This window comes from Phodopus roborovskii, unplaced genomic scaffold (genome assembly GCF_943737965.1).
Source record: "Phodopus roborovskii unplaced genomic scaffold, PHOROB, whole genome shotgun sequence".
Taxonomy (NCBI): domain Eukaryota; kingdom Metazoa; phylum Chordata; class Mammalia; order Rodentia; family Cricetidae; genus Phodopus; species Phodopus roborovskii.
Window position 1 is genome coordinate 237,926 of NW_026126645.1, and position 27,578 is coordinate 265,503.

A 27,578-nucleotide genomic window follows, 5' to 3' on the forward strand; every position below is an offset into this window, starting at 1 on the left:
CAGGAGCCTCCCCAGGAACTCCGCCCCATCACCGGGTGTCCAATCAACCCGCCTGAGGAGCCACAGCTGAATGCTCCACAGCATCAGGGAAGCAAGGCCCAGCAGGAGCTCCGAGTGGGCTGGGGACCTGGTTCTCCACACAGCAGGTAAGTGAAGGTTGGTGCCTGGGGAACATGATGGTGAGAGGGTAAGTCTGGTGTGACCACTCCTGCTTGGGTCCTCTTGTTCCCGGGCTTCTCAGGCTTTCCGCTCCCATTCATTTGGTACCTGGAGTGTGAGCCAGCTGTGCCCACTCCCCGGTTCTATTATTCCCTCTCCCGGGCTGCCTCCTAAAACCCAGCACTGCTTTTCTCCCCTGCCCATCATCAGGAGGGGAAAGCTCATCACAGAGAGGGTGGGCAAGTCAGGGTAGCCTTCCTTTTGGCAACCGCTCTTGTTCCTGGGTTCTTTGCAAGAGATCTCAGACCCAGCCTGGGAATGGGCTCCCAGCCAAGGTGCTGGGTGCCCAGGCACAGGTTACTTAACCTCTCTGGGTCTTGCTTTGTTGAATGGGTATAGTAGTCAGAGATGAGGAAGAAGGAGGTGGCTAAAGGGAACATGCTTTGAACCCCATTCAGCTGGGCTGCTAAAATAGCAGGGATGCTTATTAATTACACGCCATTGGCAGTGGTAATTATCCCACCTGGCTCTGCTGGCAGCCATGAGAAGAGGCACCAGATTCCCAAGCTTAGGTTTTTATTTGTGGTGAAGTGAGTCTCCTAAATTGGCCTGGTAGGCTGGCGGGGGGGGGGGGTAGGGGGGGATTCACATTCCTCAGAACTCATGGAGAAGGAACGAACAAGGAGAGTCCTGGGCCACTAAAGGGGCCTCTGAGAAGCACCTACTGATGTGGTGGCAGCTGTCATTAACGGCTGCTCTTTTTAAGCATAATTTCATTTAATCCATGAAATAGGGGCTAAGCTTTCTGTCACCCCCAGCTAATAGAGTGGAGAACTGAGGCTGAGCAAGGAAAGGATAAGCCACTGGCCTAAAGCCAACTGGGCAATCAGAATTCAAACCCAGGTTTGTCTATGCCCTAGCCAAACCACCCCAACCCACTTGCCTTGCAAAGAGGCCTCTGTGGCTGTGCAGAGCTCAGCGTGGCCTGTGGTTGCCGTGTGGAACATACTGTGGATATGGCAATACTTTTAACAGAGGCCAAGGCATGGAGACTCAGGTCCCCCTGAGTAGGAGTTGCTATGCCTGCTTCTGAGCCTACGGAGGAGGACATGGCCAGCTCTCGGCTGGCCCTGAGGGCTGCCAGTATACTCCAGCATGGGAAGACAGCCTGTAAAAGGATGAAGGGGTGAGAAGTGAGCCAGAGATGATGGAGGGTGACCCCTGGGGACATTGTCCTTCCATACCCACTTTCTGCTGGAGGGTCAACCAATCTGGGGAAAGGGGCAAAGAACAGCCAGGGCAACAAGTGGGAATGTATAAGCTATGCATGCACCAAGTATGTAGCCCTGGGCAAGGGCAAGGGCAAGAGCTTGTTCGTGGCCGTGAGCTTAATGGATGTGTGCTGGAAATATGTGCACATGTGTGTTATGGTGCCTCTGTGTTTCGTGGTAGAGCATGTGGCTTGCATGTCTATTGTGTCTCTTGGTGTGTGTCCATGTGTGCGGTGGTGTGTGTTCCTGGCTGTTTGTCTAGGTGGGTATCTGTGTATTTTTGTGCTGTGTGACTCGGTGGGTCTTTGGCTCTGTGAATACCTGTCTGATGCAGCATGTGTTTGGCAGTATGTGGGCCTGTGGACTGGTTTGGCCTAGTTTGGGGGTGACTCACAGGTAAGCGGAGAGAATCCCAGGACTTGTTGGGTTAGATGAGATTTTTTTCCCACACTCCCCCTCCCCCCCAGCCTCTCCCTTCCCATCCCCACACACACCTTGTTTAGAGGTCATAGGTCATCTTGCTAGCAAATCCACTTGTGGACTCGGGCCCTTGAGAAAAGAGGGCTCTGGGAAACAGGCCCTTCTGTTTGCAAGGGAGGTTTCTAGGTTACTGGGGTGTGTCAGCAGACAAAGACACAAATGGGGAGATATAGGCAGGCACATTCCAACACATATGAAAAATATTCTAGCAGTCATGGCTGTCGAGGGACGGGACAGGTGAACTGTCAGGAGGTGACCTCCCTGTCCCTAGAAGTATGCAGGCAGAAGCTGTGACCACATGCTTAAGGAATGAATGGCCATCAGGGGGTGTTGGCCCAGGGTTGGGCTGGGCTGAAAAAGGCATGGAGCTGATTGCTGGGAGGTCATCAATAGACTCTGGGCTGACTGCAGTTAACTTCCCTTGAGCTGTTTTCCCGGGACTTTGCCGAAGCCCATGGGACTTTCCAAACATCTGATCCTTTAGCTGTGGACTCCTGGGATAGCGCCTTCATAAGAAAGCTAGCTTTGGGTGAGTCTGACCTGCACCTCAAATAATTAGCACTGAATGAATGAAAAAGTGAACAGGCACATTATAACTCAAGCTTTGCCATTTGCCATCATCGACAAGGGACGGAAGGGGGAAATGAAGATAGCAGCTCTTACTCGAAACGGAGAGGGGACTTTTAGAAGGGACTTGGGCAGCTGAGTGAGGGACAGAGTTCTGTGGGGGGAATCCCAGCAGAGAGGACAATGCTTCAAGGAGGGTGGGAGGGTTGGGGTTGAGCTGTTGTGAAGAGCCGAGTTCCCACCTCCGGTGTCTAGGTGTGTCAGTTCTCAACACACTCTGGCTGGAGAGGTCCTGGGAGTCATCTAGGCCTCCCTATCCCCATTCACAGGCTGACAAAGGCCCCATAGGTTCTATCCTAGACGCTGTGGTAGCCACCAGTGGTCCTGGAATTGAGTCAGGCATCTCTGGGCCTTTCATCTCTGCCCCTCATAAAACCTGAGTCACTCACTGCTGGGCCAACAGAGCAGGTCAAAGTTCTGGTTTCTTTCAGTTTCTCAGGAAGGAGGGAGGTAGAGATGGGGGAAGAGAATTGGGCCAGGGGGCCTGTTTCTCACTCAGAGCGTAGCTCTCTTGGGGCTGGCTCATGGAGATGAGGTACAGACTGGAAGATGGGCTGGCCCAGGTAGGTGAGCAGATAGACCATTTTGGACTCTTGAAGCCTAGAAACAGCCTTGCCATGTCTGTCATGCATGGAGATATGTGGTTATAGGTAGATTTCTCCTTAAGGTCTGTTGTGGGGATATACCTCAGTTGGTAGAGTATTTGCCTAGCATAAATGAAATCCTAGGTGGCATTCCAGCACTGTGAAAACCAGAGTTGCAGTACATGCCTATAATCCTAGCACTCGGGGGTAGAAGCAAGAGAACTAGAAGTTCAGGGTCATGGCTTGGGAGATGGTTAAGTGGACAAAGGTGGTCTGAAGTCAAGCCTGACAACCTGAGTTCAGTCTCCCCAACCCATGTGGTCCAAGGAGAGAACTGACTCTCACAGGTTTTCTTCTGACCTCCTCTTGTGCATTGTGGAATACACACACAGACACACACACACACACACACACACACACACACACACACAGACATACACACACAGAGAGACACACAGACACATACACACATACACAGACATATATACACACACACAGACACACACACACAGAGACACACACACAGACACACACACACACATACACAGACATACACACACAGAGACACACACACAGACACATACACACATACACAGACATATACACACACAGAGACACACACACAGACATACACACACACACACACACACACACACACACAGAGGCATGCATGCTCACTCACTGAATGTAACTTAGGAAAAAATTAAGTTCAAGATGCTCTTCGGTGACACAGGGAGTTCAAAGCCAGACTGGGCTACATGAGGCCCTATCTCAAACAAACAAACTTCAGAGTGACCCCCAGGCAGCCATGAATTACAAGCATAGAAGTCTGCATGTGGCTTGGGAAGCTGAGAAGAAAGGTCTATGTGAGTTGGAGGCCACCATGGGCTACACAGTCACTACCAGGTCAATCAAGTTACATAGCAAGATACTAACTCAAAACATTAAAGAGGCTGGAGGTGGTGGCATACGCCTTTAAGCCCAGCACTCAGGAAGCAGAGATAGGTAGATCTCTGTGAGTTCCATTGAGGCCCAGAATGCGCTACATAGTAAGTTCCAGGACAACCAGGGCTACATAGTGAGATCCTCCCTAAAAGAATAAGAGCAAACAAATATTTTAAAAAATTAGAGTAATCACCAAACCAAAGACTTGTTTTAGCAATAAATATGTAAACCTATATATACATATGGTGAGTTTGGAGTGTGGTTAAGCTCCTAGGATTGAGGTGCAAGTCTCCACTACTAAGGTGTGACTTGTTCAGCGTTATCTGTCTGAACCTTTTAAGTCTCACTGTCAAAATAGAAATGCTTGCTTATAATTTAGTAATGATTTATTTTTTTTCAAGGCAGGGTTTCTCTGGGCATCTTTGTAGACCAGGCTGGCCTCAAACTCACAGAGATCTGCCTGCCTCTGCCTCCTGAATACACTACCGTTCAGCTATGATTTAGTCTTTTTAAAAAATAATTTATCTATTTTTATTTTATGTGCATTGGTCTTTGCCTGCACATATATCTGTGTGAGGGTGCCAGATACCCTGGAACTGGATACAGACAGCTGCCATGTGGGAGCTGGGAATTGAATCAGGGTCCTCTGGAAGAGCAGTCAATGCTCTTAACCTCTGAGTCATCTCTCCAGCCCCTATGATTTATTCTATTTAAAGATTTATTATTTTAATTATGTGTATATCGGTGTGGGGTATTTGCATGTGAGTGCAGGTACCCTGGAAACCAGAAGCATTGGATCTCCCACCTGGAGTTAGGGGTGGTTGTAAGCAGCCCAATGTGGGTACTGGGACCTGAATTGGAGACTTCTGCAAGTGTGGCATTCCCTCTTTTTCCAGCGCACACTTTATTCTTCAATGATGTTCAGTCTCCTCAGATTCAGGCTCAGTAGGACAACAAATGGAAAACATTTAGCCAGGTGCCTAGAGGGTGCCCTCAACATGTAGCTGCTGCTGCTGTGGCTACCAAAACTAATTCCCAAACCTTGATCTCGGCTTTGGCAGGTGTTATTCACTGCCCCTATTTTAGTAAAGGAGGTAACAGAGACTCAGGGAGATGAGGGAGGGACATAGCAAGAGGGCTGAGAGCATGACTCGGTTGTAGAGTGTTTGCCTAGCATGAATGACGCCTGGGTTTAATCCCTAGCACCGAAAAGTAAAAAAACAAAACATAAAGAAATAAGATCCAGGAGTCTGGAGTGTTGGCTCAGCTGTTATGTACACCTTTAATCCCAGCACTTGGGAGGCAGAGGCAGGTGGATCTCTGTGAATTCAAGGCCAGCCTGGTCTACAGATCGAGTGCCAGGACAGACTCCAAAGCAATACAGAGAAACTCTGTCTCAAAAGACAAACAAACAAAACAAAAAGAACACTTGCTGATCTTGAAGAGGCCTGGGGTTCATTTCCCAGCACAAGGGTGGTGCCTCACAACCATCTGTAACTCTAGTTCCAGGAGATCCAAAGCCCTCGTCTGACTTCCAAGGGTTCCTGCATGCATGTGGTATACAGCCAACACACACACACACCCACCCCACACACACACACCATAAATAGCAGGGTGTAGTGGTGCATGCCTTTAACCCCAGCTTCTCTCTGCTCCTCAATTTCTCCATCTAGCCAGGGAAAAGAATGGCTTCAGAGGAGAGATACCTGAGGCAAAGTGCATGGTCAGCCCAGGATATGTGTAGGGTCCACTGAGACTCAGAAGCAGTGGTGTCTCATCCTCTGACCACTTCTCATGTGACTCGCAGGCATGACTGCCAGTGTACAGTCACAGACATCCAATGGGCACTGGGAAGCTGATAAGCCAGCATTAGGTTTTTTGTTTTTTTTTTTTTTTTTTTTTTTTTTTTCTTTTTTTTTTTTTGAGACAGGACTTCTCTAGCTTTGGAGCCTGTCCTAGAACTAGCTCTTGTAGACCAGGTTTTAGCCTTGAACTCACACAGCGAAGAGATCTGCCTGCTCCTGACTCCTGAGTGCTGCCCAGCCAGCATTAGTTTATAAAGCCAGTTTGTGTTCTCTCTCCTCTGCTAGATCTGGACAAGCCCTGTGAAGTGTGAACTCAGCCCTCCGGGACTGAAGTCGAAGACGTGTTCTACCTATGGTCATCTAGCTGTGTTCTACGGTCATCTGCTAGTGGCCAATAGATGCAGGAGACTAGCACTTCTTGAAGCTAAACATTTTCCCCTCAGTGTCTCTTTTAAGAAACCCTGAAGGAGCAGGGCAGTGGAGGTGCCTGCTTTTAATCCCAGCACTCAGGAGGCAGAGGCAGGTGGATCTTTGAGTTCAAGGCCAATGTGTTCAATAGAGCCAGTTCCAGACGCCAGTTTTAAGACAGAGAAATCCTGTCTTGAAAAAGAAAAAGAACAAGAAGAGGAAGGAAGGAAAGAAGGAGGGGAGAAAGGATGGGTGGATGGATGAATGGACACATGGATGGATGGAATCTTGAAGGAATAGAGAGAACAATGTTTGGGAAGGGTTCTGTTTCCTGTTTCTTAGCCTTTGGCTCACTGGGTAGAGACCCAGCCTTCCTCCATAAGCCAGCGGGCCAAGGGTCTTATCCCCTCTTCTCTCATCTGCTGGCCTCAGGCCTAGGTCCCTTTGGGGACCTGGACAGAGGGCATCACTTGGAAGTGGTGAGATGAACAGCTAAGAGGCTCTGATGATCCAGTCTGAGCACAAAGTATCACATCCGTTTTACAGATGAGGAAACAAAGACCAAAGGTCATGTGACTTGCCTGAGGTTACTCAGCCCAGTATGGACCTGGTAGTTGCTTTGTGCTTTTGGGGATCCCTCCTTCTACCCCCTGGTGCTCACCTTTTCCCCTTTTTATCATCTTCAGGGAGCCAGGCCACAGCAAAACAAGGACATCTCAGGTTTTGCTGGGGCCCAATATGGAAGGGACAGCTGGGACCCCGGTTGGAGCTGAGGCCCGAGTGGTAAGTGCCACACTGACATGGCGCCAGCAGCCTCCTGTCCAGGAAGAGACCAGACACCGTTTTCACAAGGTATCCCTGGTGTCGGATGCCCGGAGGGAAACCTCTCAGGAGGACGTGTTTGAGCACAGCTTCCGTCGAGAAATCAATGGCTTCGTTAAGAAGGAAGACCAGAGTACAAATTGCCAGGGTCCTGGGGAGGAGCCTGGACCCATGAACTTTCAGAGCCATGGACCCATCTTTTCCAAGAAATATATTCCACCTCCCAAGGAGAAAAGGCCGGTGGTGAGGCTGCAGGAAGCTGTGGATTGGGCTGATGGTGGCCCCCAGGCTCCCAGAACTGACCCACCAGGCATGGGATTCATGGCTAGGACTGAGTTATTGGTGCCCTTGCCTGGGCCACGTGAACCAAGTCCCCATCCCAGTATGAGTGTCACGAGCGGAGGCTCCAGGAACCGTGAGGAATGGCGAGTGACACGCACAGTGAGGACTACAACAACTACGGTGGCCGGAGGGCAAGTGGACCGCCGAGTGAGCAGCTCTGTGAGTGTGGGGCCACCGATGTCAGGTGAGGTCCTGCCAAGGGGCCGCAATGTGACCCGAACAGTCCGGGCAGTGGTGGTGAGCCCGAGAGCTGAGGGCTCACCCAGCCGCAGCCAGGCTCTGGAACTGCTGAGCAACCTCGTACCAGCTGAGCGCAGTCCTCCTGCCAGCCGAATCCCAAGACTCACGGGGCTTCCTTCGAGGGGCTCAGCCCTGGGTGGTACAGTGGGAACAACCCTGGGACAGCTACTTGAGACCAGCACGACTGAGCTGAAGAACAGCTCAACTCTGGCCCCAGGAGACATCCCTGTGGATGATCACCCCATTCAGAATCTAGATGTCCCATTATCCCACCCAGTCCGAGACCAAGACAGTGTCTCAGATACCAGGACTGGGGAACCCTCAAGGCTACAGGGAGCCTCCGGTCCTGTCCTGCACCCCAACCAGACTTCTCAGAACCTTGTACCAGTATCCCCTTCTCCCCAGCCCCAAGCCAGTGCCTCCTCCCTGGTCCATCCTCCGGAGCAGCCAGTAGTACCCACACACCTCAGAGTCCAGCCCTTGCCTCATGTCCTGCCCCCCGTGGAAACGAAGTTTGCAGGTCTCCCCATGGCCTCTGTTCTGCCCGAGGTGAAGGGTGGGGTTACAATACTGGAACAGCCTCCTAGCCCATCCTCTGTAAGGAAAAAAACTGTCCCTAGCCCACAAAGCCTTTCTGCTCTGGCTTCACCAAAGAGTAAGTTTGTTCAGGACCCTGAAAATGTGCCTGTTTCTGTTCTTACTCAGAAAGAGGTATTTCTGGGTCCTAGTGTTCCTGCCCACTCCCATACCCCAAAAGAGATTGGTGTTTCTGCAGCCTCATCCTCCAGGCCAACCAAGGTTGTCCAGGGTATAGAAGGAGGTCCTTCTATCAAGGAGGAGAATGGCCAGAATGCTCAAGATAGCCCTTCCCATTCTCTTTCTTGGAAAGAGACTGTTGAAGGCCCCACTGTCTCTGCTCTCCGGACTCCCAAACAGGATAAGGTGGTTCAGGGTTCTCAAGGGAACTCTTTCTCATCACCTACCCCAAACGAAGGTTCCCAGAGCCCTGCCATGCCCCTTGCTCCACCCTCTTCAGAGGTCAAAGTGTCCCTCAGTCTAGAAGGCTCTCCTGCCCCAAAGCCAGTGGGAACAGAGGCCAGCACAGAGTCCCAGCTCATCTCAGACTTCACTGAGGGGGATGCAACCTCAGAGACATCTAGGGAGGAGGACGAAGCAGCCCTGACTGCTGACCTAGAGATTTTCCTGGATACTTTGCGGAGCATGGAGCCCCCTGAGATCCTCCGAACTCACCGATTGCCCCGAGCCCCACGTTCCTCCTACCTGGCCATGTATGCCACACTGCCTGCCATTGAGGAGGATCAGCTGGGGCCATCCATTCCAAGACCCAGTTCCCAGGAGGGACCTGCTTTGGAAGAGGAGGAGGAGGAGCCGGAGAACCCCTACCTGAGTGATGATGAGAAGCTCCAGCGCAGGCAGGAGAAAGCAGGGCCCAGCCCCTCTCTGGATCTCCACCCACCCAAGCCTGCTAAGGTCTCCTGCTCTCCTCTAGAGATGATGAAGAAGCTTGTAGCAGGCCCCGAACCTCAGCCCGGCAACCGGCCTACTTCTCGCCTGGGAGGCAGCCTTCTTTTTGGCAATCTGGTGCCAGCCAACAAGGATACCCCTTCCCTGGAACCGTTAGGGTCCAAATTATCTGCTCTGCCACCCCATGGAGCACCAGGGGTCAGGAAGGTGCCTGGACAGTTGCCCCTGCTCTGCAGTGGAAGGCCACCACCAGAGAAGTCAGCACCTACCCAGCCCCCGGAAGGGTGGGTGAGTGTGACCTTCCTTGTAGGGGCCTGGGAGATAGCTGGCTTCCCTTTGAGTGGTTGAAGAGAGTGGTGTTGGGAGGCTGGGTTGCAGGAGGCAGGAGGCTTGGGTCTGAGCTTAGTTGAACTCTGCCATGCATGTCATTTGGGGCCTTAGTGTCCATGACAGTGTATACATTCCAAAAGGCTTGCTGGTTCTGACTGCCTGGAAGCTGGGGAAGGGATATTTCCCAGCTCCTAGGATGGTGTTATGAGGCCCTGGGAGCTGGAAGCAATGGTGATAATCTCTGTAGGCTGTACCTGGTAGAGGCCAGCAGCATGATACAGGATTCTCAGAAGGTCAGCGTGGTGGCCCCATAAGATTTCTGACACTCTCTCTGTTCCAGAGCCCAGCACTGAAGGCCCAGGGCAAACTGAACACCAGGCCTGGGAAGGTAGGAACACGGGGGCAAATGGAGGCTGGCAGGGGCAGTGCCTGGCGACTGGCTGAGGACACTTGCTGTGTTTTCCTAGGTGACCCTTTTCTCAGAGCCTGGTTGCCAGGGCAGAAGCAGGGAGGTCTGGGGAGACATTGCAGATACCTCAGCGTGGGCCCCTGTTGCCTCCGCGAGGGTAGTACGAGGCTGGTAAGTGGGGGTGGGGGTGGGGGGGTGGGGGTGGGGGGGTGGGGGGAATGGAGGAGTGGGGGGGTCCCTGGCTGTGAACCTGGGGCTGAGGAAGGTGGTGAGCCCTATAGGAGCCCCAATAGCTACTCAGAGACGCTGGGTGCAGTCTCCTGCCCTGTGACCCTGGGGTGTCTGGGTCCACAGCTGGATTCTATATGAACAACCAGAGTTCCAAGGCGAGAAGCTGGCTCTGCCTGAAGGGGATGTGGAGCTGAGAGCCCTGGCATCCACTTGGAGTACCCGAGGCATCGGCTCCCTGAGGAGGGCCGTGCGGGTGAGTGGTAAGGTGCCTAGAGTGGGTGATGGGGCAGAGCTCAGAAGGGGGTCAGTATGGAGTAGCTCTCTAAGTTCCTGCTCTTGGAGGCACTGAGAGAGAAAGACATTTGGGGGTAAGTAGGCTGATGGGTAGGCGGGGCTGGGAAAGTGTGAGCTGGTGCTAGACCAGTATTAGGTCAGAGTGGTGGAAATGGGCCAGAGTCCCCCACCACTCTGCGCAATGTGCCATGGATCTTACTCATTTACCTGTTCACAGACGTTTTCCTCTCTCATTTTTTAAATGAAAAGTTCTATTAATTTATTTGTGTGTGTATGAGTGTATTGTGTGTGTGCGCCCACACATCTCAGCATGAGTGAATGAGGAATCAAAGGACAGCTTGAGATCAGTTCCCTCCCTCCTCCATGTGGGTCCTGGAGCTTGAACTCCAGTTATCAGGCTTGGAAAGGGGCACATTTACCTGCTGAGACATCCAGCTACCCCACAGACATCCCTCTTACCCTCACTTTGTACCAGGCTCTGTGCTAGGCAACTGGGCAGGGGTTTCCCTCCAAGAGTCATAGTTAGATTGGGAGAGCCCAGGAGAACAATAGGCTAGCCTGGCTACTTATGACTCTCTACCACAGTGGTTCTCAACCTTCCTAATGCTGCAACCCATTAATGCAATTCCTCATGATGTGAAGCCATAAACTTATTTTTGTTGCTACTTCATAACAGTGCTTTTGCTACTGTTATGGCTCATGATGTAAACATGATATGCAGGATATCTGATTTGTGACCCATTCAATTTATCAAGGCTTCACGACCCACAGGTTGAGAACCATTTCTCTTCCAGCTTCCAAGAGGAAAAATGATAATGAGACTAGAAGGAATGTCATTTCTCGCCTAAGAGATGGCTCTTTTTGTTGTGGTTTTGAGACCAAGTCTTAGATAAAACAGATTGGTCTCAAATTCACAATCCTCCTGCCTCAACCTCCCAAGTGCTGAGATGGCAGATGTATGTCACCACACTTGTCATTTCTGAGATATGGGTATATAGCTTGAAAAACCAACATAACTTGATGTCTGTAAAACAAAAAGGACAGTATCACTTTCATAGCACAACTTTATAAACCACTGATACTGACTTTGACAAGATGATGCCGACCCCTAGAGAGATGTGGAGCAATGCTAGGAACGAGGCCCATCAGACCCTTGGTGGTTTGTTTGAGACAGGATCTCACACTGAGCTCAGACTTAGCTAGTGTTTACTATGTAGCCTAGGCTGGCCATGGCCTTGCAATCAACCTCCTGCCTCCTTGATGCTATGCTTACAGGAGTCACAATGAGTCACAATGCCTGGCAACATTTTCTTTTTCTTTTAAGGACAAGGTCTGATATTAATGTAAGCTAGCCTCAAACTCACCATGTAGCAGAGCATGGCCTTGAAACCCGGTCTTCCTGTTTCACCTCCCCAAGTGCTGGGATTCCAGGCATCCATCACTGCGCCCAGCTAGTTGTATTTTTAGGGAGATGAGCCCCTGACCCAGGGCTGTTCTCTCTCTGGTAAGGGTGATGAGGTCCTAAAGCTGAGGACCTAGGACAAGGTAGAGAGCTGGGTGGAAGGGATGGGAGTTGCCAGAGGCTCAGTGCAAACACACGCTTGTGGGCAATTCATTATGAGACACAGTGAATTCATCTCCATGTAGGAGGGCATGAGACATAGGAGACAAACAAGAGCTCTGAGGTTACACAGTCCTGGAACCATGATTGATTCAGCACTGAGTTGGCACCTACTGTGTGCCAGGCATGTGGGAGGTGCTGGGTTGCAACACTAAACAAAAACTGCCCTTCTCTGTTCCCAGCTGTATTGCTTACAGGCTGTGTCATCTTGGGCAAGTTTGTTTAACTTTGCTGAGCTGAGCTTCACTTTCCTGTCTGTTTCTATATGGGGACCATCTTTTGAAGGACTAAATGATCCCAGTTAGGTAGACTATGGCCTTAGCACAATGGAGATGATTTATCACCTGACGAATTCATGAGCAAATAAAAATGGTCCTAGTGAGGAAGAAAGACCCAGAGCGCAAAGAAACCTGCCTCTGCTTGCTTGCTTGGCATGAGGCAGCCAAGGCTGGGCTGGTTATGCAGTAGGAGGAGCTAGCTGGGAAGGTAGCTTGTTTGATAGAGCGCTTGTCAAGCAACTAGGGATCCTGATTTGGATTCCCCACCACCACATAAAACCAGGCATAGTGTCACATGCATGTAAGCCCAGCATCCAGGGGCTTGAGGCAGGGGAACAAGAAGACGAAAATTGGGGCTGATGAGATGACTTAGATGCTTGTCACCAGGCCTGACAATCTGAGCTTGATCTCCTGGACCCACCTGGTAAAGGAGAGAACCAATACCTGCAAGTTGTCCTCTGATCTACAAACACATGCTGTGGTATGCTTGTGCCCCTTCCCCCGCAAAACAAACAAATACATTTAATTTAAAAATAAATGAGTTTAAGGTCAACATTGACTACGTTGTGAGTTCAAGGCTAGTGTGGACTACATGAAACCTTGCATTTAAAAAAAAAAAAAAAGTCACCCTGGAGCTCGAGGTGTGGTAGAGACCTTGCCTGGCACCTGCAAGGGTGTGGATTCTAGACACAGCACCCACATGAACAGTAACAAAAAGCCAGTCTGGACAGAGGTCAGAACTACATCAAGGTGAAATCAGGAAGTGGCTATCCATCTTGCCCCCTTCAGCAAGTGGGAAGCCAGCAACCCAGAGAGGGGATAGACAGCCTTGACACTTTGCAGGTTCTGGGAACTCTGGTCATGGGTTCCAGAAGTCTGCAAAGTACCCTGAGAACCTTGGTCTGGGGTTAGGTTGGCTGGCCTTGTGGCCCTTGTTTCTGAGAACACAACTAGCTGGGCTTTTCCAGAAACCTCCAGGTGCCTTGCTAGGCTGACCTGGGAAGTAGTGGGTCAGAGAAGGCTGCAGCTTGACCTTGAATGCTCTCCCTTCTCCCTCTGCAGGACTACTGCACCCCAGGGATCAGCCTGTTTTCTGAGGAGGGCCTCCAGGGCAAGCAAGTGACTCTGACTGGGGACTTGAAGGACTCCCAAGGTCTAGAGAGACCCCTACAGGTGGCATCTGCCACTGTCTCTGCAGGACTGTGAGTCTGGCTCTCCTGGAATCCCACATGGGGACCGAGATCAGACAAGGGAGACAGTTCCCCTCCTCAAAAGCAATTTGTCTTAGGCTGGGTTCAGTGGCACACTTGAGAGGCAGAGACAGGCGGATCTCTATGAGTTTTAGGCCAGCCAAGGCTACATAGTGAGACTGTCTCAAACAGGAAGAAAAAAAAAATCACTCTTCTGGCGGGGACAAGTATGTAAACAGCCAACAATAGCACTTAGAATGTTCTGGAAGGGGGGGGGCACAGGATTGCAGGGACATGCTAAAGTAAGCCAGCTGAAGAAGTGGAGGGAGACAGCTGGGTCTAGTCACCGAAGCCTTCCTGGAGGAGGCATCATTTGGGATGAGCTAGCCGATAAGCCACACTACAAGAGGACAGCAATTTGTACGTTGTGTTGATGTGACCTGGTACATTAGAGTGGCATGGTCTTTGTATGTTTTAATCTGTAATCCCCTTGTTAGAAACACAGGTGGCCCCTTAAGAATCTATTCACTGATTACCGGAGGCAGAGTCTGTCTGGAAGAGGGAGCAGTCTGTGAAAAGCGAACAGTGAAAAACCTACATCTTCAGTTTAGGCCCAGCCAGGGAACGCGTTGCATGCATATAATCCCAGCACTTTGGGGAGTGGAGGCAGGAGGATCCCTAGAATTTCAAGGGCTTGGTCTAGGACTAGGAGTTATTCAGTGGCAGAGTGTATACTATCAGCAAGTATGAGGTCCTGGGTCCCATCCCCAAGATCAGACTCCAAAAACTGCCTGGCCAGTATAAAAAGTTAACAGTGAGGGGAGACAGGAGGCACCAGGGGAGGAAGATCGTGGGCCTGGGTGTAGCTTGGCTTTCCTATGAGGCTAATAAGAGTTACTAGGGGTTTGAGGCAGGTATGTGTTTAACAAAGGACTCTAACTGCCTTGTGTAAATTGGATAGGGCCAGCCATAGGAAGGGATACCAAAGACAAGCTGTTCTAGAATGGAAAGAGGATTGGGATGTCTTCTCTAGTATACTTGTATGAGTCCCCCTCAAAAGCCCTTCCTCCCCTTTAAACCTGCCTTACAATTGATTCCAAGTCTGTATCCCAAGGAGTTCAGTAACTTCTCTGTTCCCAACCCTCCAGGTGGCTGCTATACCCCAAACCATTCTTTGAAGAAACGCCCTATATCCTAGAGCCTGGAGAGTATCCTACTTTGGAGGCCTGGGGTACATCATGCCCCAGTGTGGGTTCATTAAAGCCCATGAGATTGGTAAGGAGTGGTGGATACCCATAAGCCACTCTGTCTATAGTCCCATGTTGGGGTGGCCCAGCATCTGTGGGCAGGAGATGGGGGAATAACCACAGATCAGTTCCCTGGAGACTGGGTGGCCCAGAGCTCCTATTGGGAACTGGACTAGAGGAGGAGGATTAGCCCAAGGTGTGGGACAGGGGAGGATATGGGCCTGCACTTTTTAGGAGTCTTAGACCAAGAAAAACCTAGGTTTCTAGCCTCATCTGTCTTTAAGTGCCTCTGGGCCAGCATTTCAACCATGTCTCCTTTGCAGGGCTGCCCAAGCGTGGAGAAGCCAGGGGAGCCCAAGGTAAGAGGACAGACGCAGGATCAGAGGGTATTTGGTGTGTCTGAAGGGTAGTCACTGTAGCCTGGACAGGAGATAAGGACCCTGTGGGGCACAAGCTGGCCCTAGGAGGGCAGGCCTGATGGGCTCACTAGGCACTGGCTTTGGTGTGTGAATCAAGCCAGAGGTCAGAGTAGACAAGCCCAGTGCTCAAAGGGAGAGTGGGGGACTTCAGGCTGGCCATTTCTAGAAAGCCAGTCTCTCTGTGCCTGGGTCCTGATGACATCTGTCACCCTGACACTCCTTTCATCCAGGCTGTGGTATATGAGGCCCCAGGTTTTCAGGGCCAGAGCTGGGAAGTGAGCGGAGACATCTACAACCTTCGACAGCCAGAGGACAGCCAGAGTCCCCAGCTGACCTCTGTGGGGTCCCTGCGAATCCTTGGGGGCTGGTGAGGACTTAGATTTCTTCTATCTGCCCTGGCACTATAGGCTTTTACCCTTGAGGGTGGACAGTGACTTAGGCTGTCTGATGTGGAGTGAACTATCTTATTCATGGGTGTCTTGGCTCATCTTTCCCCTTCCCCCAGCTGGGTAGGCTATGAGAAGGAGGGCTTCCGGGGCCACCAGTACCTGCTGGAAGAGGGCGAATATGCTGACTGGTCACACTGGGGAGGCTACGATGCGTCCTTGACTTCCCTGCGGGTCATCCGGACGGTGAGCAAGGGAAAATTAGGCTATCTTTCTATCTGGCAACCCTCCGACTTCCCCAGCACAACCTAAGGGAAGAATTTCACCCCTCTGCCTGTTTTTCCTGGCAGGATGCACCCCCGCAGCTAGTCTCTCTCCCTCTGGAAGCTCTTTCTCAGAACACACCGGGCCCTTTACACCTAATCCCCGGGGTCAGGGCACTCTCACGGGTTTGCATCAGTGTACGGGAGAAACCTGTCTCTGGGTACCCAGGACTTTGGAGACCCGGCCGTGGTGCTGTATGAGGACATGGACTTTCAGGGGCACTGCGTGGAGGTGAGTTCCGCTTTGCCAGACGTGGAGCTAGCGCAGCATGGACCCAGCACGCAAGCCATCCACGTGCTCAGCGGCGTGTGAGTAATCCCCGCCCCAGGCTCAGGGCGGGCCCAGGAGTAGTGCCAACCCTGCCCTCGCCAACCCAAGCCACGCCCTTCTTACAGGTGGGTGGCCTATGAGCAGGTGGGCTTCTCCGGCGAACAGTACATCCTGGAGAAGGGTGTGTACCGCAACTGCGACGACTGGGGCTCTGGTAACTGCGCCCTTGGCTCCATTCAGCCCGTAATGCAGGTGTGTGCCAAAATGATGGGTGTAGCCTAGGAGGCGGGGTCAAGCAGCGGGCGGGGTCAGGCTGGCAAGCCCAGACCTTGGCAAGGCTGGACAGAGGATGGGCGTGGCCAGGAGGGAAGGGGCATGAAGGGTGGGCGGAGCATTGAGGGTGGGCATAGACTGATAAAATCACCTACTGGTGGAGGGAGGGGCTATCTGTGTCGCGTGGGGGCGGGGCACGGAGGGTCTAAGCCCTTGGAGGCGGGGCATCTAGGACAGGTGGAGCTTGTAGCTTCTGGACAGCTGGATACCCGCAAGGGTTTGGAAGCTCAGGGGTATTCTTGAGGCTGACGACCTCCTTCAGTCACAGCGTTGATCTCTCCCCTCAGGTTGGGGAGAGCGATCTTCATTTTGTCTCGAAGGTAAGGAGGCGGCTTCTCAGGGATCTGGTGGGATCTTCACAGCTCTTCACAAGCTCCCTTGGCCCTTCCCCCGCCCCTCTCCTCACCCCTCCCCTCCCCTGCCCCTCTCCTCACCCCTCACTCTAACCTCTTCTCCTCTCCATCTCCAGATTCAGCTTTTCTCAGGCCCCAACTTCCTGGGCGACCATATTTCCTTTGAGGATGACCAGGCCTCTCTGCCCGCTTCCTTCCATCCCCAGTCATGCCGGGTTCATGGTGGCAGGTGAGCAGGAGGAGGGGGTGGAGTGCTGAGTGCTGGACCAGGTGAGGGGATGGGGTGGGGGTGGGTTGCCGGGGTGGGGATGGGTAAGAGATACATCTTTTAGGTGATTTTGTTCCTTGAGATTAACTGTTATGTCCTGAGTCATTCAACTTTAAAACAAATAGAATAACATTTTAATACGAAATATAACTCTGGAGATATTAGATAGTTAGTATAAAGAACCCCAAGCTGAGTGAAGGTCACATGCCTGTGATCTCAGCATTTGGGCTGTAGAGGCAGGAAGATCAGTTTAAAGCTAACCTTAGCTCAGTTACATAGGGGGTTCAAGGACAGCCTGAGCTTCATGAGACCCTGTCTTAAACAACAACAAAAAATTTTCGTTCTGTTTTATACCTGTACTTTAAAGAAATCTGAGGCTGGTTTGGTAGCTGTGCAAGTGTGACTGCTTGAGTTCAATCCCAGGGTCCCACAGTGGATGGAGATAACCAAATTCTGAAAGTTCTCTGACCTTCACATGAGGACAGTGGCATGCACATATCCAAACACACATGTCTCTTCACACACACACACACACACACACACACACACACACACACTTGCTTTTTAAAAAAAATCTGTCTCCTTCCAAATTTTCAGAAACTTTCAGGGCTGGAGAGAGAGGGTACCAAGTTTAATTCCCAGGGAATCCGTCATAAAGTCACTTTGTAGATCAGGACAGCCAGCTCTACATAGTAAGACCCTGTCTAGATTAATTAATGCAAATAACCTGAATGGTTTTACCTGATGAGGTACAATTCAGTATGCACAGGAATTCAGGAGGAAAAAGGGCTGGGAAAGGAGGGTTCCAACTGGTTTGGGACTGATGGCCAAGGCCCTGAGCTCAGAAGACAAGCCTCAGCCTTCATGACTCAAGGCTTTTAGGCTAAATGAATTTACCTAGCTGAAGACATTGTGGGGTGGTGGGCATCTCACAGGCTGGCCTCACTTTGGAGAACACACACAAACACCACAGCTGGCCAGGAACTTAGTAGTTTTAATGACATCAACTGTTTCCCTGGTCCCTTTTGTAGATCAGGCTCATCTAACAGGATGATATAAACTCTGTGGCTTAAATAGAAGAAAGTAATTATTTTTGTGGTACTTTTTCTTGCTGCCTTAGACCCTCAGCCACCCTAACAGCCCTCTTACTCTTCTTAAAAGGGCATTCATCCCATCCTGGGGTCCCAACCTTCTAAATCTAGGTACCTCCTGAAGGCCACATATGGAGAACAGAGGTTGACCCTCTCCCTCCACCATGCAGGTCCCAGAAATTGAATCCAGGTGTCCAGCTAACCCACTGAGCTATCTAACCGAGCCTTACTTTTTGTTTTGAGACACAGTCTTATTAAGTTATCTAGGCTAGTCTTGAACCCACTTAGTAGCCTAGGTTCTTTAACTTGCATGATCCTCCTGCCTTAGCCTCCTGAGTAGCCACTAGGCCCAATGTTAGCCAGTCCCCTACTGAGGGACATGGGTTATGTGCCCCCCCCCCAGATTTCCTATAGCAGCACTGAATGGATAGACTTTTGCACAGTAACTTAGCCTTGGAACGGACTCCTATATAGTACATTTGCAGACTGATTACTTGTAAAGTCTTGTGTGATACTGCCTGGTTTCCCTTCAAAGGGGAGCATCAGCTCTTTCGGGTCCTTATTTGTTTGTCTTTATTGAGACAGGGCTTCTCTATGTAGCACTGGCTGGCTCAGAACTTGCTATGTAGACCAGACTAGTTTCAAACTCAGAGATCAGCCTGCCTCCTCTTTCCTGAGTGCTGAGTGCACCACTGTGCCTGGCTCCCTTTTTTTTTTTTTTGAGACAGGGTTACTCTGTGGCTTTAGAGCCTATCCTGGCACTCACTCTGTAGCCCCAGGTTGGCCTTGAACTCACAAAGATCCACCTGCCTCTGCCTCCCAAGTGTGGGACTATAGGTGTGCACCACCACCACCCGGTGTGCCTGGCTCCTTTATCTGTATTCTTTCCTTCCCTTCCTTCTTCTGTTCCTTCCTTTGTTTCTTCCTTCTCTCCCCTTTAAGTCCTTCTTAAGTCTTGACCTCAGTCCCTGCTGCTGTAGTACCTGTCTACCCTGGACCTGTCCTGGATTAGAGGAACACCATCAGGTCTGCATGCAGTGTGGACTCTTAGGGTAGCTGGCAGGTGTAAGCCATCTAAGCTCTGGCATCACCTTCCCCTGTGTGTTCCCTTCCAGCTGGGTCCTGTTTGAGGAGAAGAACTTTGAGGCAGACCAGCACATTGTATCAGAGGGAGAATTCCCTACTCTCACAGCTATGGGCTGCCTGGCCTCCACAGTCCTGGGCTCTCTTCGGAAGGTTCCCTTGGTGAGTTCCCATTCTGTCCGGAGCAGCTGCTGAGGCGGAGGGGGGAGGGGTGGCTGGGCAGAGTGCTGTCTTACGTACCACCTAGTGGCTGAGCAATGGTTTCCAGACTCTCAGGGTGACCTTGACTCTGAGGCTCCTAAGCCAGCTCAGCTGATCAGGTATTTATTGAGCATTCTCACTGAAATAGTTCCAGGAGACACCAAACTCAATCAGACACAGGGCCTAAAGGTGGCAGTGTGGAATGGTGTATCCAGGTCAAGGGAAGGGCTGGGATGGGAGAGACTGACACTCAGTGGCTGAGAGGCAGGGCCAGCCTTTGTCCATTCAGAAAGAGCTGGCAGGGTCAACTGGGAACATGGCTCTGCAGAGGAGAGGCAGGAGGGGCAAAGCAGGGGAGGCCGTCTCAGTGAGCTGTAGTGGAGGTGACGTACTATTCCTGGAAAGAGAGAGAAGCCACACATACACTATGATGGCAGCATGGTGGGGGTGGGGAGACTGGGTGGTATGGGATCCGAGCAGCCGACACTGGCTGGGTGAGTGAGGCTCCTCATTATTGGATGTGGAAATCAAGTCCCAGAGCCACTCTGATTTGTTCCAGGTTACACAGCTGGGAACAGACAGCAGGCATTCCCTCAGGCTGCTTGAGCCCCTTACCACCGCGTGCACTGGGCTCTGGGGACAGTTAAGTTAGATCTGGGTCTAGAACCAGTCATGGAGCTCACCTTCTTCAACCTCAGTGTTGTCTCTGCTAACCAGAGATTATTATAGCATCTGCCTCTTAAGGTTGTTGAGGAAGTAGAATGTAATTCAACCACGTGTTATACAAAGGACCCGGCCTGCAGTGAGGACGGTAATCAATTGATGTGATTATTACTTATCATCATTGAGACGATGTCAGCGAGAGACGATATCGAATGAGCCCCCAGGTTTCCAGCCTGGCCACTAGCTCTTAGGGGTGCCAACTATCTGAGAGCTAGGCACAGTGATGCACATCCCAGGACTCAGGAAACTAAGGCCTGGGCTACAGTGAGTTCCAGACTAGTCTGAAAAATTTAGTGAGATCCTGGTTCAAAGCTACAATAAAATGATATATGCAAGAAATGTTTCAAAGTGGAGACTTTGAGTTGAGCTGGTGCCAGTCTGTCCCATGCTGAAACTGAAAGTCTGGGGGCCCTGCTGATAGGTAGTAAATACCCCCAGAAGCTAGGAGGCCTGCGGGTCTGGGGTGCAGGTGTTGGGATTGTAGGGCAGAGCCTGAGTTGGGAGTTCCATGGCCTCACCTCTTCTTTTCCCACCCCAGCACTTTTCAGAGCCTTCCCTGTCCCTCTTCGGCCTGGAGTGCTTCGAGGGCAAGGAGATTGAGCTGACCCGGGAGGTGCGAAGTCTGCAAGCCGAGGGCTTCAATAACCATGTGCTGTCTGTGCGAGTCAAGGGTGGCATGTGAGTGTGGGGGGCAGGGCTCCTAGCTGGGTTGGGTGTGAGTGTGGGCTGGGGACCCCACTCCAAGCTAGGAAGAAGGGATCGCGTGCACTGGAGGCTTCTGGGCTCCTCCTCTCCACTGCAAACCCTTATCCTAGTGTGTGGGAAGAGGAGGCAGAGGTTTTTCTAACACCTGTGCTTTGTCCTCTGTCTGTCTGTCTGTCTGTCTCCCCCTGTGTCTCTGGCATCTGCTGGGTGCAGGTGGGTGGTTTGTGAACACAGTGACTTCCGGGGACGGCAGTGGCTAGTGGGTAGCTGCGAGATCACCAACTGGCTGACCTACAGCGGTACCCAGAGGGTGGGCTCCCTCTACCCCATCAAGCAGGTAGGTAGCGGTCAGTGTGAGCACCTGTGGGTGTACCTGTCCCTGGATGTGCCTGTCCATGCATGTACACCTGTGTGTTTCAAAGCTTAACATTTGTGTCCTGTTGTCACAGTTTGTCCTTAGCCTCTTCTTGCATTGTCATCTCTGTAGTTTCCTCTACATTAACTTGAAAACAGAGCAACTTTGTCCTTGTCCTAAGGGACCATACAATATATACAGTAGGCTTATTCACCCCAAACTGCGCATCATCTCATGTACCACTTAGCAGTAGGCGGCATACTTGGCTTTGGGGAGCACGAAGCTTGCATGTGAGGGTGCGTGTCTGCACCTGCTTGTTTAGAAGCTGGCTTCATTTCTGCACACATATATTTCTAGGATATGGCTGTGGCCTGGGGGTGTGTATGGACACACACATACATGTGTCCATCTAAGAGTATGTTTGTGCCTACACCATTTGAGGTCATGCATCTGAGTATTATGGAGGTGATTTGTAAGTTTCTGTGTATATGGACATGGGTTGTGTATACGTGCCTGCTCATGCCTCTGCCCTGAGCATATACATTCATGTACCCTTAAGGGCATGTGTTTAGTCTCTCTGTTCACAGACTGTCATGGCAGTGATGCTAGAAGAAATCCTGGCAGATACCTCTAACCCTCACACGGGGAAATAAAGACCCAGGGAGTGGACGTGGAATTCAGTTGGGCAAGCCTTGTTCCTCCAAGGATCTTGGCTTCCGTATGTGTGTTCACCCATATATTAAGGCAGGGACTCACTGTGTCTATATAGTTCTGGCTGGCGTGGGACTCTATGTAGACCAGGCTGGCCCCAAACCCACAGGGATCCCCCTGCCTCTGCCTCCTGGGCTGGGACTAAAAGTGTGCACCACTCTGCCCAGCTGCTCCCTCATCTATAAAGCGGGAGATGGAGATGGGGTAGCATTTGTGTCCTGACTTTGTTGAGGACTGAAGATGGATCATGACTGCAGAATCCTTGGGCAGTGCTCTAGTGGGAAACACGCCGCAAATGATACACAGGGCTTTTGTCATTATTTCCATTACTGTCGCCTCTAATGAGGACGCTGCTGATGCTGACTGAGCCAGTCTGATTTCTGGCCATTAGTGTTACTGCATTTCTCTTTAGCTTTAGTATGTATGTGTGCATGCATATCTCTCTCCCCCCCCCTCGTGTGTGTGTGTGTGTGTGTGTGTGTGTGTGTGTGATGTGCACATCTATATTTTTACCATCAGCTGTACCTGTAACAAACAGGTACTTGACACTAAACGGGGATCTGTGTGTCAATTATGATGTGTGAATGTGATGACTGCATGGACCTGTGGAATTGTTTGTGCCTTCTGTAAACTGTGTCATCTTGTGGACAATGGGTATATCTGCCAGGATCCCTAGATACAAGTGTAGGTTTCTGTGGTCACAGAACTGTGCACATGTGCTATGCCTGTGCCCTCAGTATGGGTGTGTAAAAAAGGTGTGACTTAGAGCATAGTCAGGAAAAGTTTGGAAGCAAGGAGGGGTTGGGGTGTGGGTCTCCTAGAGGACAGACCCTCAGCCCATCCTCATCATCAGCGTCGAGCCTATTTCCGCCTCTGGAATGCGGCGTTAGGGGGATTCCTGGCAGTACCTGATCGAGTGGAAGACATGAAAGCAGGCCGAGTGGTGGTCTCTGAGCCCCAAGCCGGCGGCAGCTGCATCTGGTACTATGAAGATGGACTGCTAAAGAACCAGGTATGGCTCTGGGGCTAACGGGTTCTGCTGAGCTTCTGGTTTGCCACCCTACTTTGGGAAGTTCCAGCCCAAATAGATCCAAGATGCATGGAAGAAGTAGAGAATGCTACCTCTTTTATTTCTCTCATGTTAAACCTTCCAAAAACTAGTATTTGGGCCTGGAGAAATGACAAAGCAGTTAAAAGCTCTTGTTTTTGCAGAGGACCTGGTTTCATTTCCCATCACAAAAATGATGCCTCATAGCCATCCCTAACTCCCATTTCCAGCAGATTTGATGCCCTCTTCTGACCTCTGTGGGCTCCAGGTGTATATGTGACAGACATTCAGAAAAAGCACTCAAAAAATAAATCTAAAAAAGGATAAAGAGACTTGCCTAGGCCACAGTTGTAATAGCCAGCATTCAAAACCAGCTTATGAACTGGGCATGGCAGTGCACATTTTTAGTTCCAGCATTCAGGAGGCAGAAGCAGTTGGAGGTCTATGATTTCAAGGCCAGCCTGGTCTATATAGTAAGCTCTACGCCAGCCAAGGCCACATAATGAGACTCTGTCTCACATAAAACTCTCAGTGTCCAAGGTATAAGCTTGAGCATGGGATATTTCCTGTGGGGAATGCAATGTCTAATGATCTTCTGGGGCCTCAGGTGGCCCCCTCCATGAGCCTACAGGTGATTGGACCTCCTAGCCCAGGCTCCAAAGTGGTGCTGTGGGCTGAGAGCCGCATACCACGCCAAACTTGGAGCATCGGTGAATTGGGTCACATTTGCAGCCAGATGTTTGAAGGCCAGATCCTCGATGTGAAGGGTAACATAGGCTGTGTGTGCGGGAGGGGGCACCCAAGGGGACCAGGGACTTGGCTGTTTCCTCACCCTGACCACATCTGAATTTTGCCCTCAGGTGGCAGAGGTTATGACCGGGACCACGTGGTGCTATGGGAACCAACCAAAGACAGGCCTTCCCAGATCTGGACTGTCCACATACTCTGAACCAACTTCACCCCCAGTTTCCTGCTGGAGGCTTTTGCTGGAATGAAATGTTTTTTTTTTTTTAATAGATTTTTGCTGTAACATAAACTATTTTCTATCACACTGCTAGGTGTCATCAGTTATCTCTTTGCAACTTACCTTTGGGAGGGAGATGGTCGCAGTTGCCAGACTTCTGGACCCTCTTCAGGTTGGCTTCTCTCCTTGTACAGCCTACCCTTGTCACCAGAGGGAGCTCCAGAACCAGACTAGCTGGTCTGCCTCCCTGACTGTCGGGGCGGGCCACAAAGCCCCTGTTTTCCATCACAAAACAGAGTTCTGATGGGTATCCCTGGAACAGAAGTGGAGGGCTGTTTGATTTGAAGAATCACCCCTAGTAGGCACCCGTGGGATGGCAAGGAGTTGGCTAGGCCACATAGAGGAAGCAGAGGAAAATGTTCTAGGAATACAGATGTGTCCAAAGGTGAAAATTTCCAAGATTCAGGGTGTTGAACCCACAGTGGGTATGGCAAGAGAGATGAGGGAGGTCTACAGACCAAGAAGCCTTGTCCTAGGGCGCCTCACTGCTTCTCCCAACTCCAGTATCAAATGCTGAAGGTTTGGCCTTAGTCAAAAAGCCAGAAGGGGCTAGGTCCCTAACTAGGTGACAGGTCAGGCTATCAGAGACCTAGAGCTGTACTTGCTTTCCAGTCCTCTGTTGGCATAGGTTCCACACAGAGGCAGGGGCCCTTGGGGACCAGTCTGGGCTTTTTTCCTCACTTTGTAGCTCCAAACACCAGCCCCAAGCCATGGAGGGGGAGTGGTTAGAGGGGCTGTTTGTCCTTCTTGCCTTCCCTGGCTGTGGGTGTGGGTGGTAACGCCTGCCTCCTCATCCTCTAGCCTCATGATAGAAGATATGTAGACAGGTGACTTGTGAGATGTCCTTTGGTGAACCCTTACAGATAGCTTCTGGGTCTGCAGTACTCCAGCTGGGAGTTTTGAGGGAGACAGAGCCAAATTATCTATGATTTCCCCGCATCTGTCATTATGAAGACATCTAGGTAGTGGGGGGGGGACTATCTAAACCTGAGGTGTTGAGGGCCTGAGGGATGCTGTGTGGGGTCGGGGATAGAACTGGGTTCATCACTACCAAAATACTCAGGCACAGGGGAAGCAAATATAACTAATGGCAATGAGGATGACAGTTTGCTGTCCTTGTCTCTGCAAGAAGACTCTAAGGTAGGGAACCTGGGGGAAGTTGCCTTGATGTCACCTTCCCTGCACATAGCCACAGAAAGCTCCAAATGCTCCTGCACACATGACTCTTGGGATCAGTAATAACCAGTGACCACATTTGGGGGCCCATCTAAGCATAAGTATAACTTTATTGAGCCCCAGCTGGGTGTCACTTGCCCCCTTCCATCAGCACCTCCCCATTTTGGCCACTGGCTGTCAATTTTAACTTCCTGGGATCTCTGGTGTCAACCGTTTCCAAGGACTGAGTTGGGGTGTCTTGCTACTGATGGTGGCAGCTGTCTGAGGAGCATAGGGCTATAAAAGTGACATCACCTCAGCCAAGGTAGAAGAGGCCCATTAAGGTGTTTGCAAAGAAGAAGAAACTGCAGGCACCCATATCAATGAGTGATGAGACTCCACTCTTCACGGGTTTCCCAATGCTTGTTTTGGTGGTGGTGCCGCTGGAGCCAGAGCCGGAGCTGGAGCCGGAGCTGGAGCTGGAGCCAGAGCCAGAGCCGGAGCCGGAGCCGGAGCCGGAGCCGGAGCCGGAGCCGGAGCCGGAGCTGGAGCCAGAGCCGGAGCCCGAGCCGGAGCCTGAGCCGGAGCTGGAGCCCGAGCCCGAGCCCGAGCCTGAGCCGGAGCCGGAGCCTGAGCCGGAGCCCGAGCCGGAGCCCGAGCCGGAGGTGGTGGTGGTGGCGGCGGCGACAGGACGAGCAGGAGTAGTGGGGTCCAAATCGGTACCATTGTTTCCCAAGACTCCTGTTTGTATCTGCAAGAGAATTGCAATGCTCAGGATTTGAACTCATGTTACGAACTCAGTCCCTGTTGTGCCTTCCCCCGACTCAAGGCCTTCAGGAAGCCTCTGCCATAGGCCCTGTTGGGATATTTGGCTTCTTGCTTCATCACAAGCAGTGACAAAGCCATCTCTGTTCCTGTCATTTTCCCAGCCCCATAGAAATTTCCTGTTATTTTCAGGCCACAGATCTTCCAGCACAGAGGGTAGCAGAAACCCATCATTGACCTTCTGAGCCTGAGAAAAGGACTCTCCTCCAAGAAGCGGGGTATTTCTGGGTTGTAGTACTCCAGTTGGGAATTTTGTCTCCTCTATCAGGAAGAAGCCATCATAGCTGGGAGTATGACATTAGACAGGGCTGAATGAAACAGTCCCTGGCAGAGTGGGGTGGAAATGGCCAGATGCGACAAGTTGTCCTTGATGCTTGATTGAGTGGCAACTGAAGCTGCTTTTGATGGGAATCAAACTAGTTTTGGTGGCAATCAAACTGCCCATGACACTTGAACGAGATGTTCTTGATCAAGAACTTAATGGCTTCATTCCTGTATTAATCAGTCCCTCTGGGCACATGGTGCCACAGAGGCTGCTTCCTAGAGTGGTGGTTGATTTAGAGTCTGATTGGGAGCTTCTGTCTCTGCATTCCCAGGCTTCTGTATAGCAGGGGCAGGGACAGGACATCTACAGCAGACTATTAGATGTGTGTTCACTCTTACCAAAGCTATTTCAGCAGCTTTCAACAGAACCTTTTCTCCAGGTTTCATGATCCAGAATTGCACAAAACCCTTTGCGTGCCTCCGTGTACCTGACACCCTATAAGATTTCCCAACATGGGACCATGGGCTTCCCTGGGGGCAGTCTGATAGCTGCTAAGAGGAATGGGAACCCAAGCATACAGGCCCTCCTGTACCCCAGGTTTCCTGTTGGTGACCATCTACCTCTGTCACTGTGGTAGAAAGATGGCTGGCCCAGGAACTTACATTAGCCCCCTAACCCCAACCCAGTGCATCAGTGGAGGCCTGGTGACTGAGGCAGGGACTAAGGACTGTCCTTACCTGAACTGCAATCAGGAGACTGACGGTGATGACGAGGAGGAAGCTGTTCATCCTGGACCTTCCTGGGCTTTGGTAGCAGCTGTGAGAGGTCAACTCTGAGCTATCTGCAGGCCTCTTTGAGCTCTGTTGCTTTTGAACTTGGAGGCAGAGGAGATAGGGAGGGGTGAGGGGGAGGGAAGAAGAAGGGCCTGGGGGCAGGGAAGGGAAATACCTTCTTTCAAACCTGGGGGTGGATGAACTAGTCTTGAGATTTTAAAAACTGGTAAATGAATTCTGAGTTCTCAAAAACACAGGCAGGAGATGAGGGGCAGAAGGGGGCAACTGTAGGGTGTGCCTACCTAGGCTTGGAACCATGTGCCCAGGGCAGGGAATTTTGCTTTCATCATTTGACAATTAGGACTTCAGGCCTGAGGCTGAATCACAGAGTCTTTAACAAAACAAACCAAACCAAACAAAAAGCTGGTGGAGGATCAGGTTCAGTGCTGATTCTTATTTCTCCTTCCATCCTTGTTTCTTTGTGTAGCATTGACTATC

General features: G+C 51.2%; 2 protein-coding genes across 2 annotated transcripts; one reads left to right on the forward strand and one right to left on the reverse strand.

The window, feature by feature from the left end:
* Crybg2 (crystallin beta-gamma domain containing 2) lies at window positions 1-24,055 on the forward strand. The gene is made up of 20 exons (XM_051173771.1): window positions 1-146; window positions 6,966-9,456; window positions 9,839-9,886; window positions 9,966-10,078; window positions 10,262-10,391; window positions 13,394-13,533; window positions 14,670-14,796; window positions 15,092-15,127; window positions 15,418-15,554; window positions 15,693-15,819; window positions 16,066-16,205; window positions 16,293-16,419; window positions 16,788-16,820; window positions 16,970-17,082; window positions 19,328-19,457; window positions 20,758-20,897; window positions 21,138-21,261; window positions 22,844-23,002; window positions 23,646-23,805; window positions 23,899-24,055. The coding sequence occupies exons 2-20, from the start codon at window positions 7,018-7,020 to the stop codon at window positions 23,985-23,987; spliced, it is 4,512 nt and encodes a 1,503-aa protein (XP_051029728.1). The 5' UTR covers window positions 1-146; window positions 6,966-7,017; the 3' UTR covers window positions 23,988-24,055.
* Window positions 24,056-25,324: 1,269 nt separating this feature from the next.
* On the reverse strand, window positions 25,325-27,185 carry LOC127213219 (uncharacterized). Its single transcript, XM_051173528.1, has 2 exons — window positions 27,045-27,185; window positions 25,325-25,968 (listed from the first exon to the last, which is right to left on the reverse strand). Exons 1-2 carry the CDS (start codon window positions 27,093-27,095, stop codon window positions 25,534-25,536), a joined length of 486 nt encoding a protein of 161 aa, XP_051029485.1. The 5' UTR covers window positions 27,096-27,185; the 3' UTR covers window positions 25,325-25,533.
* Window positions 27,186-27,578: the final 393 nt, after the last annotated feature.